We start from the raw sequence: 26163 nt of genomic DNA on the forward strand, positions 1-26163 counted from the left end.
ATAATGCTTGTTGCCGCATAGAAAGGTGGTTATACAAAAGTTACATATATCGAAGACCACCATCTTTGTCCACACTCTAACTACCATAGTATACAGTGGAGGTTATCGATGAACCAAAAAAATGTGCACACTGCAAGATGTAGAGGAGCAATGGTGTGCGCTAAGAAAGGGGTAGCAGTATGAGGGCATTCTTTGCAAATATGGAGTTCTAAACCTAGTTTTATGGAGCACTGCAGACACAAGATTGTATTATGCAGGGTGATATTACCAAGAAAAGATTAAGTAAGTACACTATTAATTGTCAATAGTTACACAATATTTTCACGCCTAAAAAGGATTTGAATTTTACACCAACTCAGAGCTACTGGTCTTCAGGTCTCATCCAATACTTTTTATGAGACTCCATGCTGTGCTTCGGCAGAGAATCTCCATGCTGTGATACGGCAGAGAATCTCCATGCTGTGCTTTGGCAGAGAATCTCCATGCTGCGCTTCGGCAGAGAATCTCCATGCTGCGCTTCGGCAGAGAATCTCCATGCTGCGCTTCGGCAGAGAATCTCCATGCTGCGCTTCGGCAGAGAATCTCCATGCTGCGCTTCGGCAGAGAATCTCCATGCTGCGCTTCGGCAGAGAATCTCCATGCTGCGCTTCGGCAGAGAATCTCCATGCTGCGCTTCGGCAGAGAATCTCCATGCTGCGCTTCGGCAGAGAATCTCCATGCTGCGCTTCGGCAGAGAATCTCCATGCTGCGCTTCGGCAGAGAATCTCCATGCTGCGCTTCGGCAGAGAATCTCCATGCTGTGCTTCGGCAGAGAATCTCCATGCTGTGCTACGGCAGAGAATCTCCATGCTGTGCTACGGCAGAGGAGAGCACTCCGAACAATGTAATAAAAAGCATCACAAACACATGCAAAAGAGACACCCCTAATATCCCCCTCACTCATGACTCCCATGAGCAGAATCTGGATGTCATTGTGATCTTACACTGTGTCTGGGTGGACATTACCTTACATCACCTACACTAGCTTGTCATTACTGCCAGCAGGCGAATGCAAGGTTACCTCATTAACATGCCAGCTACTACCATCATTTTGACAATGAATCTATTGCTCATCTGATCATTGTGGGGTCTGTAACAAGTATTATAAGATCAACTGTGAGCTGCTCCTTGCTCATGCCACAGAAACCACCAGCTCTCTATCATTTGTCCCCAGCCTACCACACTGACGGGTGTAAGGAAGACACTATTATCCAGATACTGGAGTTTCATTCTACAAACTGTAATCTCCTAAAGTCATACTTCAAAACTATCCATTCCCATGGGAGGAGGACTTTGGCTGCCTGTGTTTTACCTTCATATACAGTATTTCAAGCTATTTCTGCTATTTATCAGTATTATACTTGCGTCAGGATCACATCAATATGAACACGATTAATAAAATTGTCCAATAGTGTATCTGCATATATTCCATGCAAGAACGTTATACTGTATATTCATGTGTAATAACTGTTTTTATGTTAAATATAGTTTAATAAATAATGACAAATTTATATGAGCATTTGGAATTCCTTCACTATCATTGCTTATGCATAAGGATTTTTAGCGCACTTTATTTTACTTTCTTTTCAACCTCTTTAGGAAAGCTGCCTCTCTTTCGTAATGGGGTTGTAAAACTTATCCTGTGCCTACATATTCATCATCAGTGCCACAGAACCCGTGGAGCCATAAAATCTGTCTAATACTTGTGTGTGATTAAGGTATATTCCAGAAATCCTAGCTCATGGCAAATAATCCTAATCCCTGAAACAGGATCAGGTTATCTATAGGTCAGGAAAATATTATTTGAATATGTCCAACATCATCTTCCATTTACATTGCTGTGTTCCTCTGTTAGATGTGAAAGGCTGGCTGCTAGCATGTTATAAATCCTAATGCCATTGTCTAGAGAGATTTAAAAAAACAGGCACTTCCATGCATTAACGAATTACATGAAAAAAATCTTCTCATATATCAGAATCCTACACCTTTACACTGCCTGCCTATTTGCATTTTGCTAGTCACAATGAAAACAAGCAAGAGACCAAGACAGACATTGCTATGTATACAGTTCGTCACAAGGAATCATTCAATCCCATATACACACACATAGCTCATGCATATATAGCTACCATGGATGTAGAAAATTGAACGCTACCATCCAGTATCTGGAGAATAAATGTATCAAGTACGTGATTTTTATATTTCTTCCCGTGCACCCTAATTGCTTCTTTGCTAGGCAAGGAGCCCCTGTACTTGGGGTTATGGGAAATTCATATTATAAGACATTTTCACATTTCATGTATTTAAAGTATATCCCCTCTGCTTATTAGTGCACTTTGGTGGGGGGGGCTCCCATTGTACATCCTCCATTTACTGTGCTCCAGGTCCCAGAGCAGACAAATGGCCAGGATCTTCTGGATCACTTTGGTGCTGCTTCAGTCCCTCCAGATCACAGTCAATTCAACACAGTGCTGAGAATGAGAATGGACTGCTGACTGGTAGAAAGACCCGAGCAGAGCCAAAAGGTGATCAGCACAGGTTCTGCCAACATATGAGTGTTGTGGTCCTGCTGGAGCTCCCATCAAACAGGAAACAGAGGGAAGTTTATTAGATTTACGATGAAAGTGAAAAGCTACTTGATATGAAGGGTAGTGTCATGTAACATGTAATCAACATTAAAATGTAAGCTATTCAATTACTTTTGAATTACTATTATTCTATTCATAAGCCTTTCACAGCAGTCATATCACACGTCTGCTACGGATCACGTTACGGAATATGAGATAAGCCAAATATCACCCTACTTGTGGCCCCATCACAAACAATGGATGAAAATAAACCAATAAAAAATATAAGGGGTAGTTTTACTGAAGATTCTAAAAAATGAAAAGTGGTGGTGTTGCCCATAGCAACCAGATTCTTGCTTCCATTTCTGTATTACATTCTAGAAAATGATCAAATCTGATTGGTTGCTATGGGAAACATAATTTTCATTTTTAGACACTTTAGTAAATCTACCCCATGGTGTATTTTGCACTTACTAGCATTGCCATTTTAAATTACGCAGAAATGCATATAATCAGCCACATTGAAAAGCACAGTGTAGTAAACAAACCCCCAAGATGACAGAGTGTATTCACTAAACCACTTACCACAATCTTTCATTTGTTAGTTTTTTTGTGAGTAGAGAGATGGCAAAGGTATACTTGTATAAAATATGTCCTCCCGGAGAACTCCCATTGGTAGCCCCCATTTAGTAGCAGTTAACTGCACCTAATAGTGGCTGGCCTAAGAATTAACCTGGATCGGTAAGTACAGACTGGCTTACGAGTCCTGGATTCAAGTCTCCTCTGACTTTACCTTGGCCTGATTATAACAGAGGTGATGTCCTAGTAACATCACGGGTTTCCTTTACTGACACACAACCGCAGTGCATTCTGCATTATACAGCATTCAGTGGGGTCCAGAGACCACAGTACACAAGAAAGTGCAAGTGTGATCCCCAGACTAGCTATTTATAAACAGCCCAATGTTTTGAAATATATAGGGCATTCCAAAAGGTCTTGCCATTAACAAAATACCTGCCCTCCTGTAACGGTGACATCTGCACGTACAACACTCCATCAGAAAGAGCATAATCATTAAAAAAAAAAAACTAGGCACAATAAAGGATATATTTTTCAAACAAACAACTCTGTTCTATTACCGCACACCAATAAATAGGAAAAAAAAGAAGAAGAAAAAACTTAAGGAATCTTGACTTTCACCTAAATATATGTCCTTTGGGTGTTATGGAGTTCATGTCTGATTTACATTTATGATATGCTTACCTTCCGCATGGCTTCAAAGAATTGCTGAACCAAAGCTAGGTCCTTTGTGAAAAGCTGAGGCATTCGTCTAGACAGAAGTAAAAGAAAAGGTCACTCATTTCCCAAAATAATGTTTCCTAAACAGTGTTCTAGTCAGAGAGACTCTTACTTACCCCGAGAGCTTGCCAACAGCAGAATATGCCATGGACAGCAACTTTGGATCCTTTAAAAGAAAACGCAAAATTCAAACCATTGAATTTATTTACTACAAACGGGGTAGCTACATGTTACCCAATGCAGTTTAAGTGACACATCCTGTGAGGGTGAAGTTAGGTGGACATCATTCTACAGTCAGAGCTGGAACCAGTATTTTACACAGATATATAAGCATGAATTATACAGCTATTCCTTCTGCTTGTTCATAGACACATTCCTAGCTATTTATTGTTGTCTTTTATATAATCATTGGGAATCAAAATTGTGTCTTCATTTGTATAGTTTAGAAAGAATAGGATATCATACTATGTCCCCTGTTCCTTTAATTGCAGCAATGACTGAGTGCCTGTCGCTGGCATTCCAGTGGCTATTGCAGCACCTAAGAAAAAGGCCCATTAATTGCTGGAAGTGTTGCAGAGACCCAAAGATCTGTGATTACTAGGTCACTCTAAGAGGCTTCCTAGTACAAAGCACAGCAGTCATGCTCAAAGCACTCTGGCTGCTACAACTGCAGGACTACAGCTCCGGGATCTGACTCACAGGTTCTAGACCCAAACCCTGACTTGGAGGAACTTGGAGCCTAAAGACCAGCCTCAGTTCCACCTCTAAGACCATCATAGGTGTACGCAGGGGGAGTGCCTGGTGCGCACAGGCACCCCCTAATATCTGACCCCCCGATCTTACATGCCTGATGCAGCGATCGCCGAGCAGGCTGATTAATGTCCCCTCTGCGTTGCACCCTGTTAGGACTGCATTACTGAATGGACACCTGGGTTAATCAAGGGTGCCACTGACACCAGCTTTCAAACTCTCGGCTCCACCTCCATGTACAAAAACAGCGTGATGTGACGTGATGACATCATGCTGCTCACACACCCGCCACATGCCCACCTCTCTCCTTCTATTCTATGCCAATGCCAACCACTGATGAGGAGCAGCATGCAGCCAGCGTTCCTCTTAGGAATACAAATTCAATACTGGCAGGCAGTCAGCAGCAACATTGACACGTCACTCATTTTTCCAGCAGCAGCAGTACTAGTCTGCGACTGTCAGTGTCAGTGAGTGGCTGACTTGTAAGTAAGCTGCTGCAGCTTGCAGGGGAAAGACAAAGGGAGCCAGACCAGGCTGAGGAGTGTAATTGCAGTGAGCGCCATCAGGGGTGTTTGTTTGGTGCACACCACAACATCTGACAATGTATCTGCTTTATTAGGATTGGTACAAGGGTGGATATTTTATATTGCGTTGACCGTCAATAGATGGTGCTAGACATGCCCAAAAGGCAGTGCTAGACACACCCCTCTGATGGTGCACCCCCTAATAAAATGTGCTGCGCACGCCTATAAAGACCATGGATATATATTAAATATCTCATTCCAGACTTCGTAGAGCTGGACAGGGTTGGGGAACAGGGGGGGAGGGTTTGGACACCCCTTACAACTTAGTGGAATATTAAAAGTAAAAGCATGGTCCCAAACTGATCACCATAATAGATAAGGGATTCAGCCAGATCATGCAGCAGACATACACATACATACATAGAAACACATAAACCAGATAGCATGCTGTTCCTGGTGGTGGTAGCAACTATTCTTCTACAACTGGTTTATGCAAAATCGGATGTTTGTGGATCTTCACATACCATACGCCTCCTGCTGCTTTTACATATTTTCGCACAGTAGCTGTAGCAAAGACACCGTTGCTGTGCATTTAGCATCCATCTCTGAACCTACGCATTGGGTTCTAAAACCCAGCACTTCCGAATAATTTTATGCTTGAAATTTAAAAGGGCAATGCTTTTACTAGTAAAATATTGCCAGTAAAAGCATTCCCCTTTTAAATTTCGGGCATAAACACGATCGGAAGAGTCAGGTTTTAGAATCAGACACTTCACAGATGCACTCCTTACAGCCAAAAAATGACTGGTTTGGAGTAGGAGTGGCCAATAATGTCTATTTACTGATATTTTGCAAAACCCCAAAATATCTATAAACCTCACAACAGGCTTGCAAAATAAAACCAATTTATCAGTGATCACACGGCCAAATCTCACTTCCAGCTCGGTGGACGTATTCAGCTGATTCCATTGGTTGTTTTTTTTTTACTTTGTGATTTATTGCTGGTAGTCTGTACTGTTGAAGTTTGGACTTTATGTATCATTTCACCTGATAATTACAACATGTCAATAGCAAGTGTTAAAAGCTAGCAGTTATTCCACAAAAAGAACACCGTACTTACCTCTTTATAGTCATTAATAAGCTTTGTGAGTCCATTCAGTAGCATTGGGCCTAGAGGCTTTATTTTAGTGTCAGGACAACTGTGATGACACAAATAATATTAGCCAGAAAAATTAATGCTCATCTATAAAAACATAATCCATAACTACATGTATAAACTCTGCAACTAATTGACTAATAAGAAACAAAAAGCTACATTTTCTATAGAACTTTCTGTAAAATAACAGTCATAAAATTTGCATGGTCAAAGAAGAAATAATACATTGGAAATGTAAGAGCTCCACAGAAACGTATCATGGAGAAAAGTAGCAGCGCAATGTACTTAGAAAAACCTTGGCAATTTGCAAACTCAAGGATGCAGATTCATCAATTACATTCATATCAGATGTGACCAGCCTGGCAGGTTATGGATCAATGGGTTTACCTGGAAAAGGTCAATAGGTTGACCACTATTGGTCAATATGCACAAGGTCAACATGGTAAAAAAGGTTGACCTAGTAAAAAGGTCAACACGGAAAAGGTTGACAGAAAAATTTCAACATGAGGTTTTGTTTTTTAAATATTTTTGGTGTCGTTTTCTCCGTAACATCACCAGGAACCCTAATTAGTGCACCGCATCCCCTTGCATGGCTTGCAACGTTCACCATGCTGCGGGCAAGATTACTATTCCCAATCGTAGTCCACGCGGAAGGTAAAGTATAAAAAAGTTGAAAATTAAAAGATAAATTGTCAAAAACTCGTGTCGACCTTTTCCTGTGTGTCAACCATTACCAAGTCAACCTATTAACAATGCAAGTCGACCTATTGACTGTTGACCAAACATCCAGATACCGCCTGGCATAGTTACATATATTGTGACCATGCCAGGCAAATGGTCTAAATTGGTGGCAAATGCCTGTATTTTGGTTCCACAAGTTTAATGTAAAGTAAGACACTGTTATTCCTGCATTGTATTGGGGATCTGGCCTCAGGCTGATGGGATGACTTGACCCTCCTTGATGTAGTTCTGGCCCTGATGATCTATGTGGATAGGTCAGCTTGTTATGATGCGCACAAGATAGGTTGGCCTGCCACCAAGTAGTCCATTGCAAGGTGGATCATAACTACCAAATCAGGTGTACGTTTCAGAACACAGCCCTGTTCAGGAGCATTTTGCGGCTCATCCTAGCAGATCATTGAGCGCCTCTTGGGTGAAGTAACTGAGGAAAGTGGCCACCTGGTTCTTCAATCTTTTACAAAAAGATGCCAGTTATACATGCAGCTTTGGCCGAGAGTATCCTCCCCTAGAGGCAGCTTTAGAACCTTATGGTTCTGCAATGTCCCCCAAAAGGATGGAAGACAAAATAATGTTTTTTTTGTGCCACCGTTAAATCCATTTTTATTATGTGCTTATCGTTACAGTCATTTTTATTATTCTAGCTACTAACTGTGTCATCTCAAACGGTTGTCTATTGTGTTTGTCACTCTGTTAAGTGCTGTTCTGGTTGAGTATTTGGTTGGCTAGTAGGCTCTACTGCGGGGGTTTATAAAGTTCAAATCATTCCTACTGGCTCCTGTGGGGCTGGTGCGGTGTACAGGTGAGGGTTTTAGCTATTAACAACTTTAGTTTGATGTGCCAACTCCTCACAGTGCTTTCTACACTACATGGTTAGCAATATCCCCAGATGGATTAAGTGAAATTGATTAGAATGGTGACGAGCACCAAAAATCCTATTTTCCCTTCCCTTTTTTGAGAGGTAATTTGGTGTTTCTTCCCACTTGAAAAAATTCTTAGATGTGCTATTAACTTACGTTGTACATATATGGTGCACAAATTGCAAAGACAACAATCTTAATTTGGCATTCGTGTTTCCACCAAACAGGCCATCGTACACCACCTGCAATAACGTAAAAGAATCACACATAAATATTTAGAGCTTTTCCCTGCTCAACTCACTAAATTTGTCCTTTTCTAGGATTTCACCAACATGACTAAGAAATACATCAATAGACTTCTTCCTTAAGTGTTTCGTTTACTTACTATATTGCCTACTGTTGTTAGGGATGGAGTGAGCAAGAGCAACCAAAACAGCAAAAGAGGAATGGAAAGCAAGTAGTATCAGTTAATGTTAAAACAGAACTATAAAAGTCATATTCACACATAAAATGGTCTACTTTGTAAATTAGTACCTTTTCACAAATATACTTTTGTTATACAGGTTGAGTATCCCATATCCAAATATTCCGAAATACGGAATATTCCGAAATACGGACTTTTTTGAGTGAGAGTGAGATAGTGAAACCTTTGTTTTCTGATGGCTCAATGTACACACACTGTTTAATACACAAAGTTATTAAAAATATTGTATTAAATGACCTTCAGACTGTGTGTATAAGGTGTATATGAAATATAAATGATTTGTGTGAATGTACACACACATTGTTCAATGCACAAAGTTACAAAAAATATTGGCTAAATTTACCTTCCGCTGTGTGTATAAGGTATATATGTAACATAAATGCATTCTGTGCTTAAACTTGGGTCCCATCACCATGATATCTCATTATAGTATGCAATTATTCCAAAATACGGAAAAATCCCATATCCAAAATACCTCTGGTCCCAAGCATTTTGGATAAGGGAGACTCAACCTGTAATATATAAACAAACATTCTCCTGCTAGGTTTTATTCAATTAATGACAATGATTGCAACTTCTAAAAATAAATAAATAAATAAATTTAAAAAAAAGATCCTTGTAATAGCATGGTTTGGTCACATACACGAATGAAAAAAAAAAGTTCATATAGTTTTAAATAATATGTGCAATCAACCTATCCACACATACTTCTCACAAACGTATCAAACCTTTTTCATAAACATCCTTAATTGGGGCCATTAAAAATCAGTGAAGTGCCGCAATTTTTTTCAATATACATTGCAATGGGAATAATCATTTTTTTTCACAATTATCCCCGCTATATACTAAATATAATTTAGTTACATACTTTCAGATTTTTTTAAAAATTCCTTCCGAGAAACTGGCATGTGAACAGTGTCAGCTCCCGGAGCCAGCCGGAGGCAGCAGGAGAGATATTAAGAAGGGGTTTACACAATCTGAGGATGGCATAAACTAATGTACCCAAACTCCAATAGGGTACTGCAATCCGCAGTGGTAGTTAGCCTTGTGCAGGAGATTTCTCCTGCATTAGGCTGATGTTACTTAGGACAGTGGTTCCTAAACTTTTTTGAATCACGGCACACTAGAGCATCGGAATTTTTTTTCACGGCACCCCTAGGCCAAACGTTTCTTATTGAGAAATTTTAAAATATGAAATTAAGTACATTGTTTTTATATGTCACCCTTAGGTTCAATTGTGTGGTGAGGGACATGACTTGCTACTGTTTGTCTACATAGTTTATGATTGGCAGCGACCAGCACTGGTTTTGCCTATTACATTGACCATATATACTTTGAATTGGTCCTGGCCACCAACCCAAGGCAACCCTGCAAGTGCCCTAAGGCACCCCAGTTTGGGAACCACTAACTTAGGGGTCTATTTAATAAGCCTTGGATGGAGATAAAGTTAGCGGTGATAAAGTACCAGCCAATCGGCTCCTAACTGTAATTTTTCCAACCCAGCCTGTGACATGTTATTTAGGAGCGGATTGGCTGGTACTTTGGAGTATATTCAATTGAAGTCGAAACTGCAGTCTTGTCGGAAAGATGGCAGTTTTCAAATTTTTCAGGTCGGAAAGGGGTTCCGACCTATTCAATCCCCGGCTTTTTTATCCAACAAGTCGGGGAATTTGACTTGTCGGAAAGCATGCGGATTGGCGGAATAGCTGCCGATCCGCGTGCTTCTTTTCGGAAACGGGACCAAATCTGACAGGTTTTGACCCCGTTTCCGATCATCTCTATCTGACCTAAAAAAAAAAACGGATAGAGATGTGGGTGCTGAGAACAGCGGGGAGAGCAGCGGCTACAGCAGCGTATCCGGAGGATGGGGCACCAGCGCCGCTCACGGCAGCGTCTTCCCGGCTCCATCAAGTGAGGTCCCGCTTGCTGGAGCCGGGTGAGCGCTGCTGTGAGGTCTGACTCAGTGACACTTGTGGAAGACCATGGTAAACAGATCACACGTTTGTTTAAATGATGAAGTGCAGCATAGCCGGGGGAATGGGGTACCACCGCCGCACATGGCAGCGTCCTCCCGGCTCCAGCAAGCAAGGTCCCGCTTGCTGGACCCGGGTGGGTGCTGCTGTCAGGTCTTGCAGCGGTGTCCGATCCTCCGGCTATGCTGCTGTAGCCGCTGCTCTCTCCCTCTCAGCACCTTCATCTCAATCCGACTACTTTTAAAGTCGGATTGAGATGGTCATTGAACCGGTCCTGTCGGATCCATTCCGAAAAATTAATGTCAGAATGGATCCGACTTGAATTGAATATTCCCTTTTATCTCCGTTGACGTTATCTGCAGCTAAGGTTTAGTAAATAGTTGTGATACATAAAATTATGCAAAAACTGTAGTTTCTGCATGTTATGAAAAAAAACCCAGCTTGATTAATAGGCTTTCAATCACTGGTATGTTAATAAGTATATACGCTACAATTTTTACCAACTCCAGTCCTGAGGGATCAGTAACAGTGCATGTATTACAGATCACCTCAGGAACACAAGTGAAATAATTAGGTCCATCTGTGGATCTTTTCAAATTTGTTAGCTAGTGTAGACCACACCTGCTAAGACAGAACTGGAGTTGGGGAGCATTGCTCTAGCAGACATCGGAGTGTCTGATGATAGAAAATAAAAAAAAACATTTTTAGAACATTCTGCTAATATTTACCATTCCCCCAAAGTCTACTGTACAAAGTGGTAATATATGTGTATTTTCTTGAATGCTAAACAGCCAGTGGCGTAACTCCCTGAGGCAATGGAGAAATTTGCCTTGGGATGCAAGCTGTCAGGGGGGCACAGAGGAGCTGGAGGGCCAGTACATCCACTGTCGGGACCCTCTACTGATAAAGACTGGCAGCAACCACAGTGCCAGCCACACCACCAGTTCCAACTTCCAAGATGCAGCCCTGGCCGTGACCTACAGTAGGTCATGTAGCTGCCTGGCGTCCCGCCCACACAGTGCTGTTTAAAAGGCTGCAGCCACTGCTGGACTGCCAATGCTGCCAGCAGCTGGAGGCAGGAAGGGACTGGAAGCTCCTCTCTCTCACCTTCTTCAGCTGATGTGTCAGGAAAGATTTCTATAGGTGGTTAGGGCAATTTCCCACTTAACGGATAAGTTGGGTTTTTTTCACAAAACCGCAAATTGACTTTATTTTTTAAATTGAATAATGTTTAAAAGGTACTTTTAATAATATATTTACAGATTTTATTGAAAAAGAAAATAATAATAATAATAATCTTCTAAGGGGTGTTTTGCACTCTCCCCATCCCCCTGTGTCTATATGCTCCTATTATAAAATAACTTCCCACTCAGCCAATGGGGGGGGGGGGGGGAAGGGGGGGGGGGAGGATGGACGTCTAAATTCTTTTCCTCTCTCTTTAGTCCCTAGCACATGCGCTCCAGAAAGCCGGTCACACGGTATTCAGGGACATGATTACGGACGTGACCGCAGCATCACTGTCATTTGATCCTCCAAGTCAGAGGAGATCTGTTCAGGATGGATCTCCTCTTCTAAGGCCGGGGCACAGAGTGGGATGACACGGTCGCATGTGATGCAACCTTGTCAGGTGAAGTTCTTCTAGCTGCAGTCGCATCATGTTTTTCTTTTCCTATATGGAGCCAATGTGTGCACTAATTTTTACAAAAAACTATCAGTGAGTTGCTGGGAGCCTGTTCCAGCAATCACTGAGAAATACGATCATATTACTCTTGTGTGCCCCCCTCAGATATGATATGGCAAATGCGCTGACGGACGTCAGGGAGGGGAGGTAGGGGGCACCACTGTTTGTATCACCTGGGCACTTGAAATGAACACAGCAATGGCATACTTGCAGACTTTTAATTTTTCCTCCCCAGGAGAAGCCTGGAGAGGAGATGTAGATAACCACTATAGGGGCGGAGCCAAGCTGTTAACCCCAATAGGCCCACGCCCCCATCATGGCAAAACTGTTATAGAAAAGGTGTCTTATTGGCCACGCTTCTTCCCTATAGACCCACAATTCCCAGTATTATTCTCCCCATTTTGCCCACCGGCTGCAGTAAATGAATCCACTTTTCCAGGTGTCAGGACATATGAGCTATAGTAAAAATAAATAAATAAATAATAGGATTTTGGTACTTACCAGGTAAATCCTTTTCTTTGAATCCATAGGGGGCACTGGAGTACTCTTGGGATATGGACGGCTTAGCAGAAACAAAGGCACTGAATATTTAAATTTAGAACTCTCCACCCCTCCGTATCCCAGAGTACCTCAGTGTACGACCTCAGTGTTTTTTACTGAGCGAACAGGAACTATAGAGAGGTTGACAATGGGGAATTCCTATAACATAACGGACAACAACAAAGTTGACACATAACGTTACTGTCAACTAAACAGTTGACACCATAACCGATAGACCTTTATAATTTGAACCAATCGGTGAAAATGTGTTACCATAAGCTCCTCTGAGCTTAATACAACCCAGGAAAAACTGCTCTGGGTGGGCGTCCAGTGCCCCCTATGGATTCAAAGAAAAGGATTTACCTGGTAAGTACCAAAATCCTATTTTCTTTTTCATCCACTAGGGGTCACTGGAGTACTCTTGGGACGTACCAAAGTTTCCCCCTTGGGCGGGAGAGCAGTTTGGCACCTGTAACACTAGACGGCCAAAGCTAGATGCTGATGCCGCAAACGTTTCAAAACGTGTAAACGCGCACAAACGTGTGCACTGAAGACTATGTAGCCGCGTCGTAGAAGCTCCACGACCAGCTGGTCATGACATTCCCACAGAACCTGTGGGATGAGCTATTACTGACGTAGGCGACTGTAACTTAGCCTTAAGGTAAGCCTGACTTGTAGTCAGTTTTATCCAACTGGATAATGTCTGCTGAGAAACTGGCTAACCCCAGTTGGCAGCCTCATAGAGAACAAACAACGTATCCGTATTACGAACTGTAGACGTTCGGGACATATAAACGCGTAATGCGCGTACCACATTCAGAATTCTAGAATGTGCTGTCAACACAGGAAACACTATTGGTTTATTGATGTGAAAAATAAGAATTCGGAATTCGTCCGAAGTTCCGCTCTGTCATGAGGAAACCCAAATACGGTGGCTTGGAATACAAGGCACCCAAATGTGAAAACAAAACCCTTGCCGAAGCTAAGGCTAGAAGAAAAAAACGTTTTCCAAGTGAGAAACTTAATCCCCATTTGTTGTAAGGGTTCAAAATATGAAAACTGTAAGAAATCTGAACCCAGCTTCAAGTCGCATGGCGCTGTAGGTGGGATAAATGGAGGCTGCACTCTGATGACACCTTGTAGAAAGGCGTGTACCGACGCAATAGAGTCAAACGTCTTTGAAAATAAATTGACCACACAGATACCTGCACCCTTAGTGTAGATAAACGCAGTTCTCCATCCCACCCCGTCTGTAAAAGAACAGAATACGGGTAACTTGAAAGATGATGTCGGAAACTTCCGAGCTTCACACCCACCTATATAGGCACACCAAATTTTGTAATAATGAGCTGCCGTAAGCGGCTTTCTAGCTCGTAACATGGTTGGTATAACCGATACTGTAATGCCCTATGTCTTTTCTTAAGAGGGCGGTCTGAACCACCACCCCGTCAACCGCAGCCGCGGTACATAGGTAAATAGGGGTAAAAGAACGGTCCCTGTTGTAACAGGTTGGACGTATTATGAGCGGGCAAAGATCGTGTGCGAGTATTCCTTGGAGATTCGAGAAGCAAGCTCTCCGAAACCCATGAGATATCACTAGTATGACTGTGACGAACTGTCTTATGATCCGTTTTAGCAACGGAGAGAGCAGCGGAAAACGGTGGAGCCAGATACACGAGGCTGTATGACCACACGAATTTGAGAGCCTCCACCGCCACTGCCCTTGTGATCTGTCGTTCTGTACACATACTGAGCGTTTGTAATTGTGGCGAGATGCCATCATGTACACCTGAGGGTAACCCCACCTGTGGATCCACATGTGAAACACCTCTGGATTTAATGCCCAGTTTTCTGGATGAAAATCCCGACGGGTGAGATCATCTGTCTAACAGATGTCCACTCCCGGACTGAACCCCGTCGACAACATCACCTAATGGTGTTCTGGGCAATTGAGGATTCGAGCTACCTCCCGCATTGCCATGCGGCTTCTCGGTCCTCCCTGTTGTTGTGTATGCAACTCCCGTTGCGTTGTCTGACTGCACTTGGACAGACTGAAAGCGAAGCATGTAGTGCATTGTAAATTGCACGGAGTTCCAGGACATTTATAGACAGCAATCTGTCGTGATACGTTTTAGAACCCCTGTCGCTGACCTTTTTAACTACAACTCCTCAACCTCTGAGACTCTCGTCCAGAGTATTTACACCCTCGCCCCCCTGTGGGAAACGCAAGTGAAACCCGGCGAACTAAAGCGCTTTGAAAACACATCATTGTTCCTAATAGGCGAATACACCAATGTACCGCTAGTGTGCGTGGCTTTTGCACCAATTGTACTAGATGGTACATTTGTTCTTTCTGGTGTAGTAGGTAAATCTCTTTGATTTACCGTATTTATAATCATACCTAGGAATTGAAGTCGTTCAGACTGAATTAGATGCGATTGTTTTTGAACTTGACCTGCCACCGTGGTGTACGTTAGTAGCGCAAGTAAGAGGAACCTCTGTTGAGACAGAGTTCTTATGAGCAGATCGTCTAAGTATGGAACGATTGTCACCGCCAGGGCTCTGAGATGAGCTATCATCACCAACATCACTTTGGTGAATACCCGAGGCGTTGACAAGAGGCCAAACGGTAGAACCTGAAATGGTTAATGGTTGTGGCGTATTGCAAAACGCAAGAACCTGTGATGCGGTGACCAAACCGGAATGGGTAAATACGCATTGTGAAGATCAAGCGCAATCATGCAATCTTGTGGCTCCAAATATGCAAATACTAACCGCAGAAAATCCATTTTCAAACTGTAGTAAGTGACTTGCTGATTGAGACTGAGACGGAGCCCTCCGGCTTCGTTACCCCAAACAGAGGGGAATAAGTAACCCTGACTCTGTTGGTGTACCAGGCCTGGAAATAAAAACTTCTGAAACCAGCAGAGACTGAATGGCAACCTGCCAAAACGCCTAATTTCGTCCAACAGAGGCAGTCTTGTCTTTTATGGAAATAGCGGATACATCCATGAGTGGATGTCTGGAAACCCGGCCAATGTAACGTGTAAAGGCGCGCTTCCACAATTGGAAAATCGAAATGGCCTAAGAGGCCGTCAAGCCACTGGCTTGTTGACTTTAGCACCCTGGCGTTACAAGTCGTGACTGTTTTTGTACCACAGCCTTGAAAAGACTGAAGTCTAAAGGGCTTAAACGTCGTACCAAAGTATTTCCGTTTTGATACCGGAGGCGGCAACCTGAATATCAAATTTAGGACCAAACAACTTCTGGCCTTGTTGTGCTGAAACTAGCGACGATGAAAAGCGAGAATCGAGGTAACAGGCGTTAGCAGAAGCAGTACAGATATACTCTGCAGCTTCTCATTAACAGTGATCGTCATTGTTTCCATACATAGAGTCTAGTGACCCAAATGTATCTTGGGTCTTATAATGTTTGTCACAGACGAATTCACCAATGGCGGATTGTCCCATTTAGATGTGGAAACGGGTAAATAGAGTTAAATGTTAGTCAGATATTCTAAATAATAACTCATTGAAGATCTGTTTATTAAATTCGACGGATTAGATGTTAGAGTCTACTTAGTCTCTGTAAAAATTGAGACACTGACTCACTGGTTATTAGCAATGTATGGTTGTCAAAACCCCGCACTATCTGACTGCTGGTCTAATGTACCCTTCTCGTAGGTATCGCTGTGAGGTTTGACATATAATTGTCAGACTGCATTAAATTATAAGACCAGTTACATTAACACCCTGGTACCCAAAGGGAAATTGGACCTTTGGAAAGACTGAGACTCCTTCGTTAGAGCTGGCGGAGTAACTTCCGAGACTCCGATCTTACTGCTCCTGTCGAGCGGAGTTAATTTGAATTGCCAATGCTTAACATAGGATCTGGGACTGACCCGGCTTCCGGAGTGGAAACCTACAAACCAACTGAATCTGTGGTAGATTTATGTACAGACCTTGTAGTAAACCTTATATTTAGTCTGTGTTGGAGCCTTACCCCTTATACAGACAGACACCACAATAGCCAAAGGACAGACACTTGCACGACTCAGTAAAATGTGTACTTAAGGTGCGTAATATATATATATATATATATATATATATATATATATATATATATATATATATATTTATGGCTAAATACAGTTTACATGGGCCTATGTGAAACCTAACACCCCTGCGCCTCCGGTGGCGTAAAGATGTAGGGCAGGAATGTTCTGGAATTACCACTGGAAGAAACAGGAAACATGATTAAAATGGCCCCCATGCCATGCTTACACTGAGACTTACAGGAGAAGTCACAATACCTGCTGCCACTGATAATCACAGTCTAGTATACACTGATAATCACAGTCTAGTATACACCACATGCAGGTTACAATACAATCACAGGCAGGTCACATTTAATATAAGCTCTGCCTGCAGTTAATTATGTATTAATATCTTCTATAGATATGGCAGCCTGTTAATATTAATATCTTCTATAGATATGGCAGCCTGTTAATATATATATAGGCTCAACAGCCTATTACACCGTGATTTTCCCCTTGCAGCATCTGGCAGCTGCAGCCACGCAGTAATCAGCCAGGTCCCCCACTCCCCCCCTTCCCTGTACTCCCTGTAGCGCTGTGTCTCAGCGGGGAGTCGGGAAGCTCATTGCAGGGAGGCGAGGGACCATAGTCCAGAGCAGCAGAGGTCGGCTGGCCGGAGCGCGGCGTCGCTAGGCAAGCTGCGCGGGTCTGTCTCTGAGCACCGCTGACGGAGCGAAGCTGCGGCGGGTCTCCCTCTGTGCGGCGAGTCTCCCTGTGTGAGCACCGCTGACGGTTGTGGCGGGCGGCGCGCCTGGCGGGAGGACGGAGCGCCTGGCAGGAGGACGGAGCGCCTGGCAGGAGGACGGAGCGCCTGGCAGGAGGACGGAGCGCCTGGCAGGAGGACGGAGCGCCTGGCAGGAGGACGGAGCGTGGGGCGTCGGAGCGGCAGACGGGGCACTGGAGCGGCTGGGGCGGCTATCACGGTAGTGAGCGGTCGCTTTACCCACGGACCCCACACAGCGGGGCGGCAGCCTGCGCTGACCGCCCCGTTTCCCCAGCATACCTTTTGTAGGAAGGTCTGCGACGCTTTCCGGTCATGGCTGCGACGGGACTTCTATCTGTAAGCTCCGTCCAGCTCCTCAGGTCATGGCTGCGACGGGGCTTCTATGTGTAAGCTCCGTCCAGCTGTTGCAGGAGACAGTGGGCTGCCTGTGGCTGTGAGGGTGCTCTTTGTGAGGACCGACACGCCATGCGCTGCCTTGCAGCGGCACCATCCCGGACCCATGTTTTTCCAGAAACTGGGAAGGGATGTGCTAAGTGTAAAAATTAAAAAGTAAAAATGAAAAATTAATAAAATCTTCCACCAAGTGTGGGAAGTCCCCACAAGCCTTGTTATTGCTGTGAGCACGGAAAAAACACTGAGGTCGTACACTGAGGTACTCTGGGATATGGAGGGGTGGAGAGTTCTAAATTTAAATATTCAGTGCCTTTGTTTCTGCTAAGCCGTCCATATCCCAAGAGTACTCCAGTGACCCCTAGTGGATGAAAAAGAAAATCCCATTTTTATACTCTTGTATTAATTGCATCTCATGTCTGTGTTACTATCATGCTGTACGTGCCTAGAGTAAAGAAGATTCTGTAGGGGTTTTTGATTTGTGAATTCTGTAGGTTTTTACAGATTAAAATGTTCACCTCCTGTAACATTCTTAACGGGTTCATTACGGCTGGCCGGCGGTCGGGCTCCCGGCGACCAGCATACCGGCGCCGGGAACCCGACCGCCGGCTTACCGACAGTGTGGCGAGCGCAAATGAGCCCCTTGCGGGCTCGCTACGCGCGCCACACTATTTTATTCTCCCTCTATGGGGGTCGTGGACCCCCAGGAGGGAAAATAAGTGTCGGTATGCCGGCTGTCGGGCTCCCGGCGTCGGTATACTGAGCGCCGGGAGCCCGACCGCCGGTATACAGAAGACCACCCTTCTTAACAGTACTGTGTCTTTGATCATAGGGTTTGGTGACTAGTGATGTGGGATGGATGTTTACGTCCGTATGTAATTTAATTTAATTTTATTTGTACTTCCCATTATATCCTTTTCTCCGAATCTATCTGGGGGACACTGTTCGGCACGGGTTGCTGGAAGGGACAGAAATGAGCTGGCATTTAATACAAACTATCAATGCAAGATATAAGCTTCTCCCACTACAATCCCTAATCATCAGTGCAAGTTTAGAAGAAGCCGAAAACAAATGTTTAAATGACATAGGGCAGGCATTCCCAACCACGGTCCTCAAGGCACACTAACAGTGTGATATCCAGGCTTCAGCACAGTTCACTTAATTAGTAGCTCAGTTATTTGGGTTTAACCATCTGTGCTGCAGCCTGGATATCACTAAAACCTGCACTGTTGGTGTGCCTTGAGGACCATGGTTGGGAATGCCTGACATAGGGGGTAATTCAGACCGGATTGCTAGGCTTCGTTTTTGTACAGCGGGCTATTAGGTCTAAACTGCGCATGCACCGCAATACGCAGGCGCGTCGCACGGGTAAAAAGCAGATCGCCGCACAGCAATGGGTTTGTTTGTGCAAAGGATCATTCACACGGGCGTTTGCAAGGAGATTGACAGGAAGAAGGTGTTTGTGGGTGGCAATTGACTGTTTTCTGGGAGTGTTTTGAAAAAAACGCAGGCGTGTCCATGCGTTTGCAGGGAGGGTTCCTGACGTCAATTCCGGTCCCGGACAGGTTGAAGTGATCGCAGCGGCTGAGTAAGTCCTGGGCTGCGCAGAGACTGCACAAGATCTGTTTGTACAGCTCTGCTACACATGCATTCACACACATGCAAAGCGAAAATACACTCCCCTGTAGGCGGCGACTATCTGATCGCAGCAGTGCAAAATTCGCTGCCTAGCGATCAGGTCTGAATTAGGCCCATAATGTAGATAGCAACACAGTCTGGGGGGGCGGGGGGGGGGGGGGGGGGCCCACAAAAAAATAACCAAAACAAAAACAATGATGACCATATGGGCTGGTAAGCAGCATCCCCCAGATGGATTCAGGGAAAAGGATTTAATGCTAAGTACAAACATTCCATTTTCTCATTCATCCAATCTGAGGGGACACTGCTCACTATGGAATGTTCAAAGGGGAGGACATGCTCAGACAACCAGAGCGCAGAAACCAACCAGTCGAAACTAGAATCCATGGATGCGAACACCAGAAAATAAGAATTTACTCACCGGTAATTCTATTTCTCGTAGTCCGTAGTGGATGCTGGGAACTCCGTAAGGACCATGGGGAATAGACGGGCTCCGCAGGAGACTGGGCACTCTAAAAGAAAGATTAGGTACTATCTGGTGTGCACTGGCTCCTCCCTCTATGCCCCTCCTCCAGACCTCAGTTAAGGAAACTGTGCCAGGAAGAGCTGACACTACAAGGAAAGGATTTGGAATCCAGGGTAAGACTCATACCAGCCACACTGTACAACTTGTGATAACCTTACCCAGTTAACAGTATGAACAACAACTGAGCATCATTTAACGGATGGCTCATAACAATAACCCTTTAGTGAAGCAATAACTATATACATGTATTGCAGAGAGTCCACACTTGGGACGGGCACCCAGCATCCACTACGGACTACGAGAAATAGAATTACCGGTGAGTAAATTCTTATTTTCTCTGACGTCCTAGTGGATGCTGGGAACTCCGTAAAGACCATGGGGATTATACCAAAGCTCCCAAACGGGCAGGAGAGTGCGGATGACTCTGCAGCACCGCATGAGCAAACTCAAGGTCCTCCTTAGCCAGGGTACCAAACTTGTAGAACTTAGCAAACGTGTTTGACCCCGACCAAGTAGCAGCTCGGCAAAGCTGTAAAGCCGAGACCCCAAGAAGAGCCCACCTTCCTTGTAGAATGGGCTTTCACCGATTTTGGATGCGGCAATCCAGCCGCAGAGTGAACCAGCTGAATCGTGCTATAGATCCAGCGAGCAATAGTCTGCTTCGAAGCAGGAGCGCCAACCTTGTTGGCTGCATACAGAATAAACAGCGAGTCAGACTTTCTGACTCCCGCCGTTCTGGAAACATAAATTTTCAAAGCCCGGACTACATCCAGCAACTTGGAATCCTCCAAGTCCCTAGTAGCCGCAGGCACCACAATAGGCTGGTTCAAATGAAACGATGATACCACCCTAGGGAGAAATTGGGGACGAGTCCTCAATTCTGCCCTGTCCATATGGAAGATCAGATAAGGGCTTTTACATGACAAAACCGCCAATTCTGACACACGCCTAGCCGAAGCTAAGGCCAATAGCATGACCACTTTCCACGTGAGATATTTTAGCTCCACGGTCTTAATTGGCTCAAACCAGTGGGATTTCAGGAAATCCAACACAACGTTAAGATCCCAAGGTACCACCGGTGGCACAAAAGGAGGCTAAATATGCAGCACCCCCGGAACCACGTCTGAACTTCAGGCAGTGAAGCCAGTTCTTTTTGAGAGAAAATGGATAGGGCCGAAATCTTGACCTATATGGATCCTAATTTTAGGCCCATAGTCACTCCTGACTGTAGGAAGTGCAGGAATCGACCCCGCTGGAATTCCTCTGTAGGGCCTTCCCGGCCTCACACCAAGCAACCTATTTTCGCTATATACAGTGAAAAAGTCTTGCTGTCACGTCTTTCCTAGCCTTTATCAGCGTAGGAATAACTGTATCCGGAATGCCCTTTTCCGCTAGGATCCGGCGTTTAACCGCCATGCCGTCAAATGCAGCCGCGGTAAATGTTGCAACATGTCCTGTCTGAGAGGCAGAAGCCCCGAGTCCTCTGAGAGCATTTCTTGCAGCTCCGGGTACCGAGTCCTTCTTGGCCAATTCGGAGCAAAGAATATTGTTCTCACTCCTCCTTTTATTACAATTCTCAGCCCTTGGGTATGAGAGGAAGAGGAGGGAATACATAGACCGACTGGAACACCCACGGTGTTACTAGTGTGACCACAGCTATCACCTGAGGGTCCCTTGACCCGGCGTAAAACCTTTTTTAGCTTTTTATTGAGGTGGGACGCCATCTAGTCCACCTGAGGCAGTTCCCATCAATTTGCAAACTGCGTGAAGACTTCCTGATGAAGTCCCCACTTTCCCGGGTGGAGGTCGTGCCTGCTGAGTAAGTCTGCTTCCCAGTTGTCCACTCCCGGAATGAACACTGCTGACAGTGCGCTTACTTGATTCTCCGCCCAGCGAAGAATTCTGGTGGCTTCTACCCTCGCCACCCTGCTCCTTGTGCCGCCTTGGCGGTTTACATGAACCCCTGCGGTCTGACTGGATCAGAACCGGTTGGTCGCGAAGCAGGATCTCCGCTTGACTTAGGGCGTTGTATATGGCCCTTAGTTCCAGGATATTGATGTGAAGGCAAGTCTGTTGACTTGACCACAGACCTTGGAAATTTCTTCCCTGTGTAACTGCCTCCCACCCTCGGAGGCTTGCATCCGTGGTCACCAGGATCCAGTCCTGAATGCCGAATCTGCGGCCCTCGAGAAGGTGAGCACTCTGCAGCCACCACAGGAGAGACACCCTGGCCCTGGGGGATAGGGTGATTAACCGATGCCTCTGAAGAGGTGATCCGGACCACTTGTCCAGTAAGTCCCATTGGAAGGTCCTCGCATGGAACCTGCCTAAGGGGATGGCCTCGTATGATGCCACCATCCTTCCCAGGACTCGAGTGCAGTGATGCACTGACACCTGTTTTGGTTTTAATAGATTCCTGACCAGTGTCATGAGCTCCTGAGCTCTCTCTATCGGGAGATAAACCCTTTTCTGGTTTGTGTCTAGGATCGTGCCTAGGAGAGGCAGATGAGCTGTAGGAACCAACTGCGACTTTGGAATATATAGAAACCAGCCGTGTTGCCGTTACACTTCCAGAGAAAGTGATACGCTGTTCAGCAACTGCTCTCTTGATCTCGCTTTTATGAGGAGATCGTCCAAGTACGTGATAATAGTGACACCTTGCTTCCGCAGGAGCACAATCATATCCGCCATTACCTTGGTTATGACAATCCCGTACCGCAATTCTGAGGTACGCCTAATGAGGTGGATAAATGGGGACATGAAGGTATGCATACCTTATGTCCCGATTCACGATAAAGTCTCCCCCTTTTTAGGCTTGCCCTGACCGCTCTTAGCGATTCCATCTTGAACTTGAACCTTCTCAGGTATATGTTCAGGGATTTTTAATTCAATATGGGTCTGACCGAACCGTCTGGTTTCGGGATTACAACATGGTCGAATAATAACACCCTCTTGTTGAAGGAGGGGACCCTTGACCACCACCTGTTAAAGATACAATTTGTGAATTGCAGTTAACACTGGTTCCCTCTCTTGGGGGGAAGCCCGCAGGGCCGTCGGTGAGGGGGCATCTTCTCACAGTCCAGCTTGTATCCCTGAGACACAATATCTATTGCCCAGGGACCTAACAGGGAGTGAACCCACTTGTGGCTGAACTTACGAAGGCGTGTCCCCACCGGGCCGAGCTTCGCCAGTGGTGGATTTTTGTAGAGGCCGGAGAGGACTTCTGTTCCTGGGAACTAGCTGTGTTGTGCAGCTTCTTTTCTCTGACCTCGCCTCTGACAAGAAAGTACGCACCTCAGACTTTCTTGTTTCTTTATTCGAAAGGCTGCATTTAATAATGTCGTGCTTTCTTAGGCTGTGCAGGAATATAAGGCAAACTAGCAGAATTACCAGCTATAGCTGTGGAGACCAGGCCCGAGAACCCTTCTCCACACAATCCTCAGCCTTCCATATGCCTCTTAAGTCGGCATCATCTGTCCAATGCATATTCTACAGGACACGTCAAGCAGAGATCGACATAGCTTTGACTCTAGGACCCAGTATACTCATGTCTCTTTGGGCATGCTTTATAACTATATATCTATCACTTAAGACAGCATCTTTAATATATTTACTAGGGTCTCAATCTCTGCTGATAAGGTACCTGTCCACTCTGCCACAGCGCTATAAACCCATGCCGACACAATCGCCGGTCTGGGTAGTATACTAGAATGTGCACGCTATCTGCAGGATCCCTGAGAATAGCAAGTGCTACAGTCTGTGCAAACAGGACACCCTAGGGGAAGATTCTCAACATATCCTGGCCCTAGTGGGGAAAGGATACAGCCTGAGAATTCTCTTGTGGGAAGCTGCCGTCTCTTGTCTGGAGAGTCCCGCTCTTTTTCCTCATGAGAGGAGGGAAATTTACCTCAGCATTCTTCCCCTTAAATATGTGTACTCTCGTGTCAGGGACAGATGAGTCATCAGCGATATGCAAATCATCTTTTATTTCAATAATCATATATTGAATACCTTCTAGCCATCTTGGCTGTAGCTTTGCATTATCGTAGTCGACAGTGGAGTTAAACTCCGTGTCGATACCAGTATTTGTTATTTTGGATAGTGAGCATTGTGAGACTCTGAAGGTCTCTGTGACATAGGGACAGACATTGGTAGATTTCCTGTTTGTTCCCTAACCTTTTGTGCAATAAATTCACCTTAGCACTTACACATATCCAAACAGGTGTCGGCGTTGTCGACGGAGACACCCTCTCACACACATATCCGCTCTATCACCTCCTTAGAGGAGCCTTTTACCTCAGACATGTCGACACACGCGTACCGACACACCACACACACTGCTCTATTTGAGGACAGTTCCCCCACAAGGCCCTTTGGAGAGACAGAGAGAGAGTATGCCAGCACACACCCCAGCGCTATATAACCCAGGGATTACACTACAACTCAGTGTTTACCCAGTAGCTGCTGTATATACAATTTTTGCGCCTAAATTTATGTGCCCCCCCCCCCCCCCCCTCTCTTTTCACCCTTTGTGTACCAGGATACTGCAGGGGAGAGCCTGGGGAGCTTCCTTCCAGCGGAGCTGTGAAGAGAAAATGGCGCTGGTGTGCTGAGGAAGAAGGCCCCACCCCCTCAGCGGCGGGCTTCTGTCCTGTTTCTGACTAAAAATGGCGGGGGTTTTACACATATACAGTCACAGACTGTATTATGTGTATTTTTATGCCAAAGGTATTTTTATTGCTGCCCAGGGCGCCCCCCCCCCCCAGCGCCCTGCACCCTACAGTGACCGGAGTGTGTGGTGTGCTGTGGGAGCAATGGCGCACAGCTGCGGTGCTGTGCGCTACCTTAATGAAGACAGGAATCTTCTGACGCCAATTTCATCGCTTGTCTTCTGGCTCTGCAAGGGGGACGGGGGCGCGGCTCCGGGAACGGACGATCGAGGTCAGGCCCTGTGTTCAAACCCTCTGGAGCTAATGGTGTCCAGTAGCCTAAGAAGCACAAGCTAGCTGCAAGCAGGTAGGTTTGCTTCTCTCCCCTCAGTCCCACGTAGCAGTGAGTCTGTTGCCAGCAGATCTCACTGAAAATAAAAAACCTAACAAATACTTTCTTTCTAGCAAGCTCAGGAGAGCCCACTAGGAGCACCCAGCTCTGGCCGGGCACAGATTCTAACTGGGGTCTGGAGGAGGGGCATAGAGGGAGGAGCCAGTGCACACCAGATAGTACCTAATCTTTCTTTTAGAGTGCCCAGTCTCCTGCGGAGCCCGTCTATTCCCCATGGTCCTTACGGAGTTCCCAGCATCCACTAGGACGTCAGAGAAATCAAGGTGGTGAATGGGTGGACAGTCACCAGCCATCCACCTGGAAACTGCTCCCAATAACAAAAAATTCTTACATAGAGGGAGATTAATAGACGTAGAAACCAAACTGCAATGATCTCATACACCAAGGAACACATGGACTCCAGACAAGGGACTACCCACAGTATTTAGAGAAAAAGTATGAATCATAGCAAATCCACAAAGATTGCAGTACCACCAAAAGACTCCCACACACCTGGGAATCAGAGGAACATGGACTGCTGTAAAACCAAGCAAAGCCATGGTGCTTGACACCACTGTAGAAGAAATATAGTCAAGAGCCCATAAAAACCGCATCAGTGAATAAACAGGAGCGATGGAACAAACCAGCAGCCAAATCACAGAATTCCTAAGCAAAAGGCACAGTCCATTGACTGAAAAAAAAGCTACAAAAGGAAAAAAACAATTCAAGAAGCTAGAACCCTTCATGGGTTCAGCAACCCGCACCTACGGTATTCATCAATGCAAGGGCAAAGAACTACCACCTCAAGAACAATGCAAGCCAAAAAGAAATGGGCCTTCTGACAGGAACAGAACCAGGCACAGGTCAGAATATGCTCACTGAGAATGAGACGTCATGGAGTCCAAGAACTGCACATATACCCAGCTACAGAAATTTAACCTAGTGTAACATGGACAGACCTTGTACAGCAAAAAGTTAGTGATATACACATGGAGCCATCAAGGCTCCAATTGGACAATGGAATGCAGTCAGAGGGCATGGACTCACTGCAAAGGGAAGAAAGAAAAATGAAAACTCTCCTGATCCAAAGTGGCATCTAGTCCACAAAAACACCCAATGATGGATTCAAATTTTAGAG

The 26163-nt window shown here is 45.0% G+C and overlaps 1 protein-coding gene across 2 annotated transcripts in view; it reads right to left on the reverse strand.

Annotated features, from left to right (window-relative positions):
• The window catches only part of ECPAS (Ecm29 proteasome adaptor and scaffold), a 280472-nt gene that overhangs the window by 176521 nt on the left and 77788 nt on the right, over positions 1-26163 (reverse strand). For both annotated transcript variants that reach the window (XM_063914681.1, XM_063914682.1), the window contains exons 10-13: positions 8090-8175; positions 6300-6378; positions 4022-4071; positions 3870-3936 (exon numbers count right to left, since the gene is read on the reverse strand). In XM_063914681.1, the coding sequence (XP_063770751.1) occupies positions 3870-3936; positions 4022-4071; positions 6300-6378; positions 8090-8175 (282 nt within the window). The remainder of the gene's footprint in view (positions 1-3869; positions 3937-4021; positions 4072-6299; positions 6379-8089; positions 8176-26163) is intronic.

The sequence above is a fragment of the Pseudophryne corroboree genome, chromosome 1 (genome assembly GCF_028390025.1).
Source record: "Pseudophryne corroboree isolate aPseCor3 chromosome 1, aPseCor3.hap2, whole genome shotgun sequence".
Taxonomy (NCBI): Eukaryota; Metazoa; Chordata; class Amphibia; order Anura; family Myobatrachidae; genus Pseudophryne; species Pseudophryne corroboree.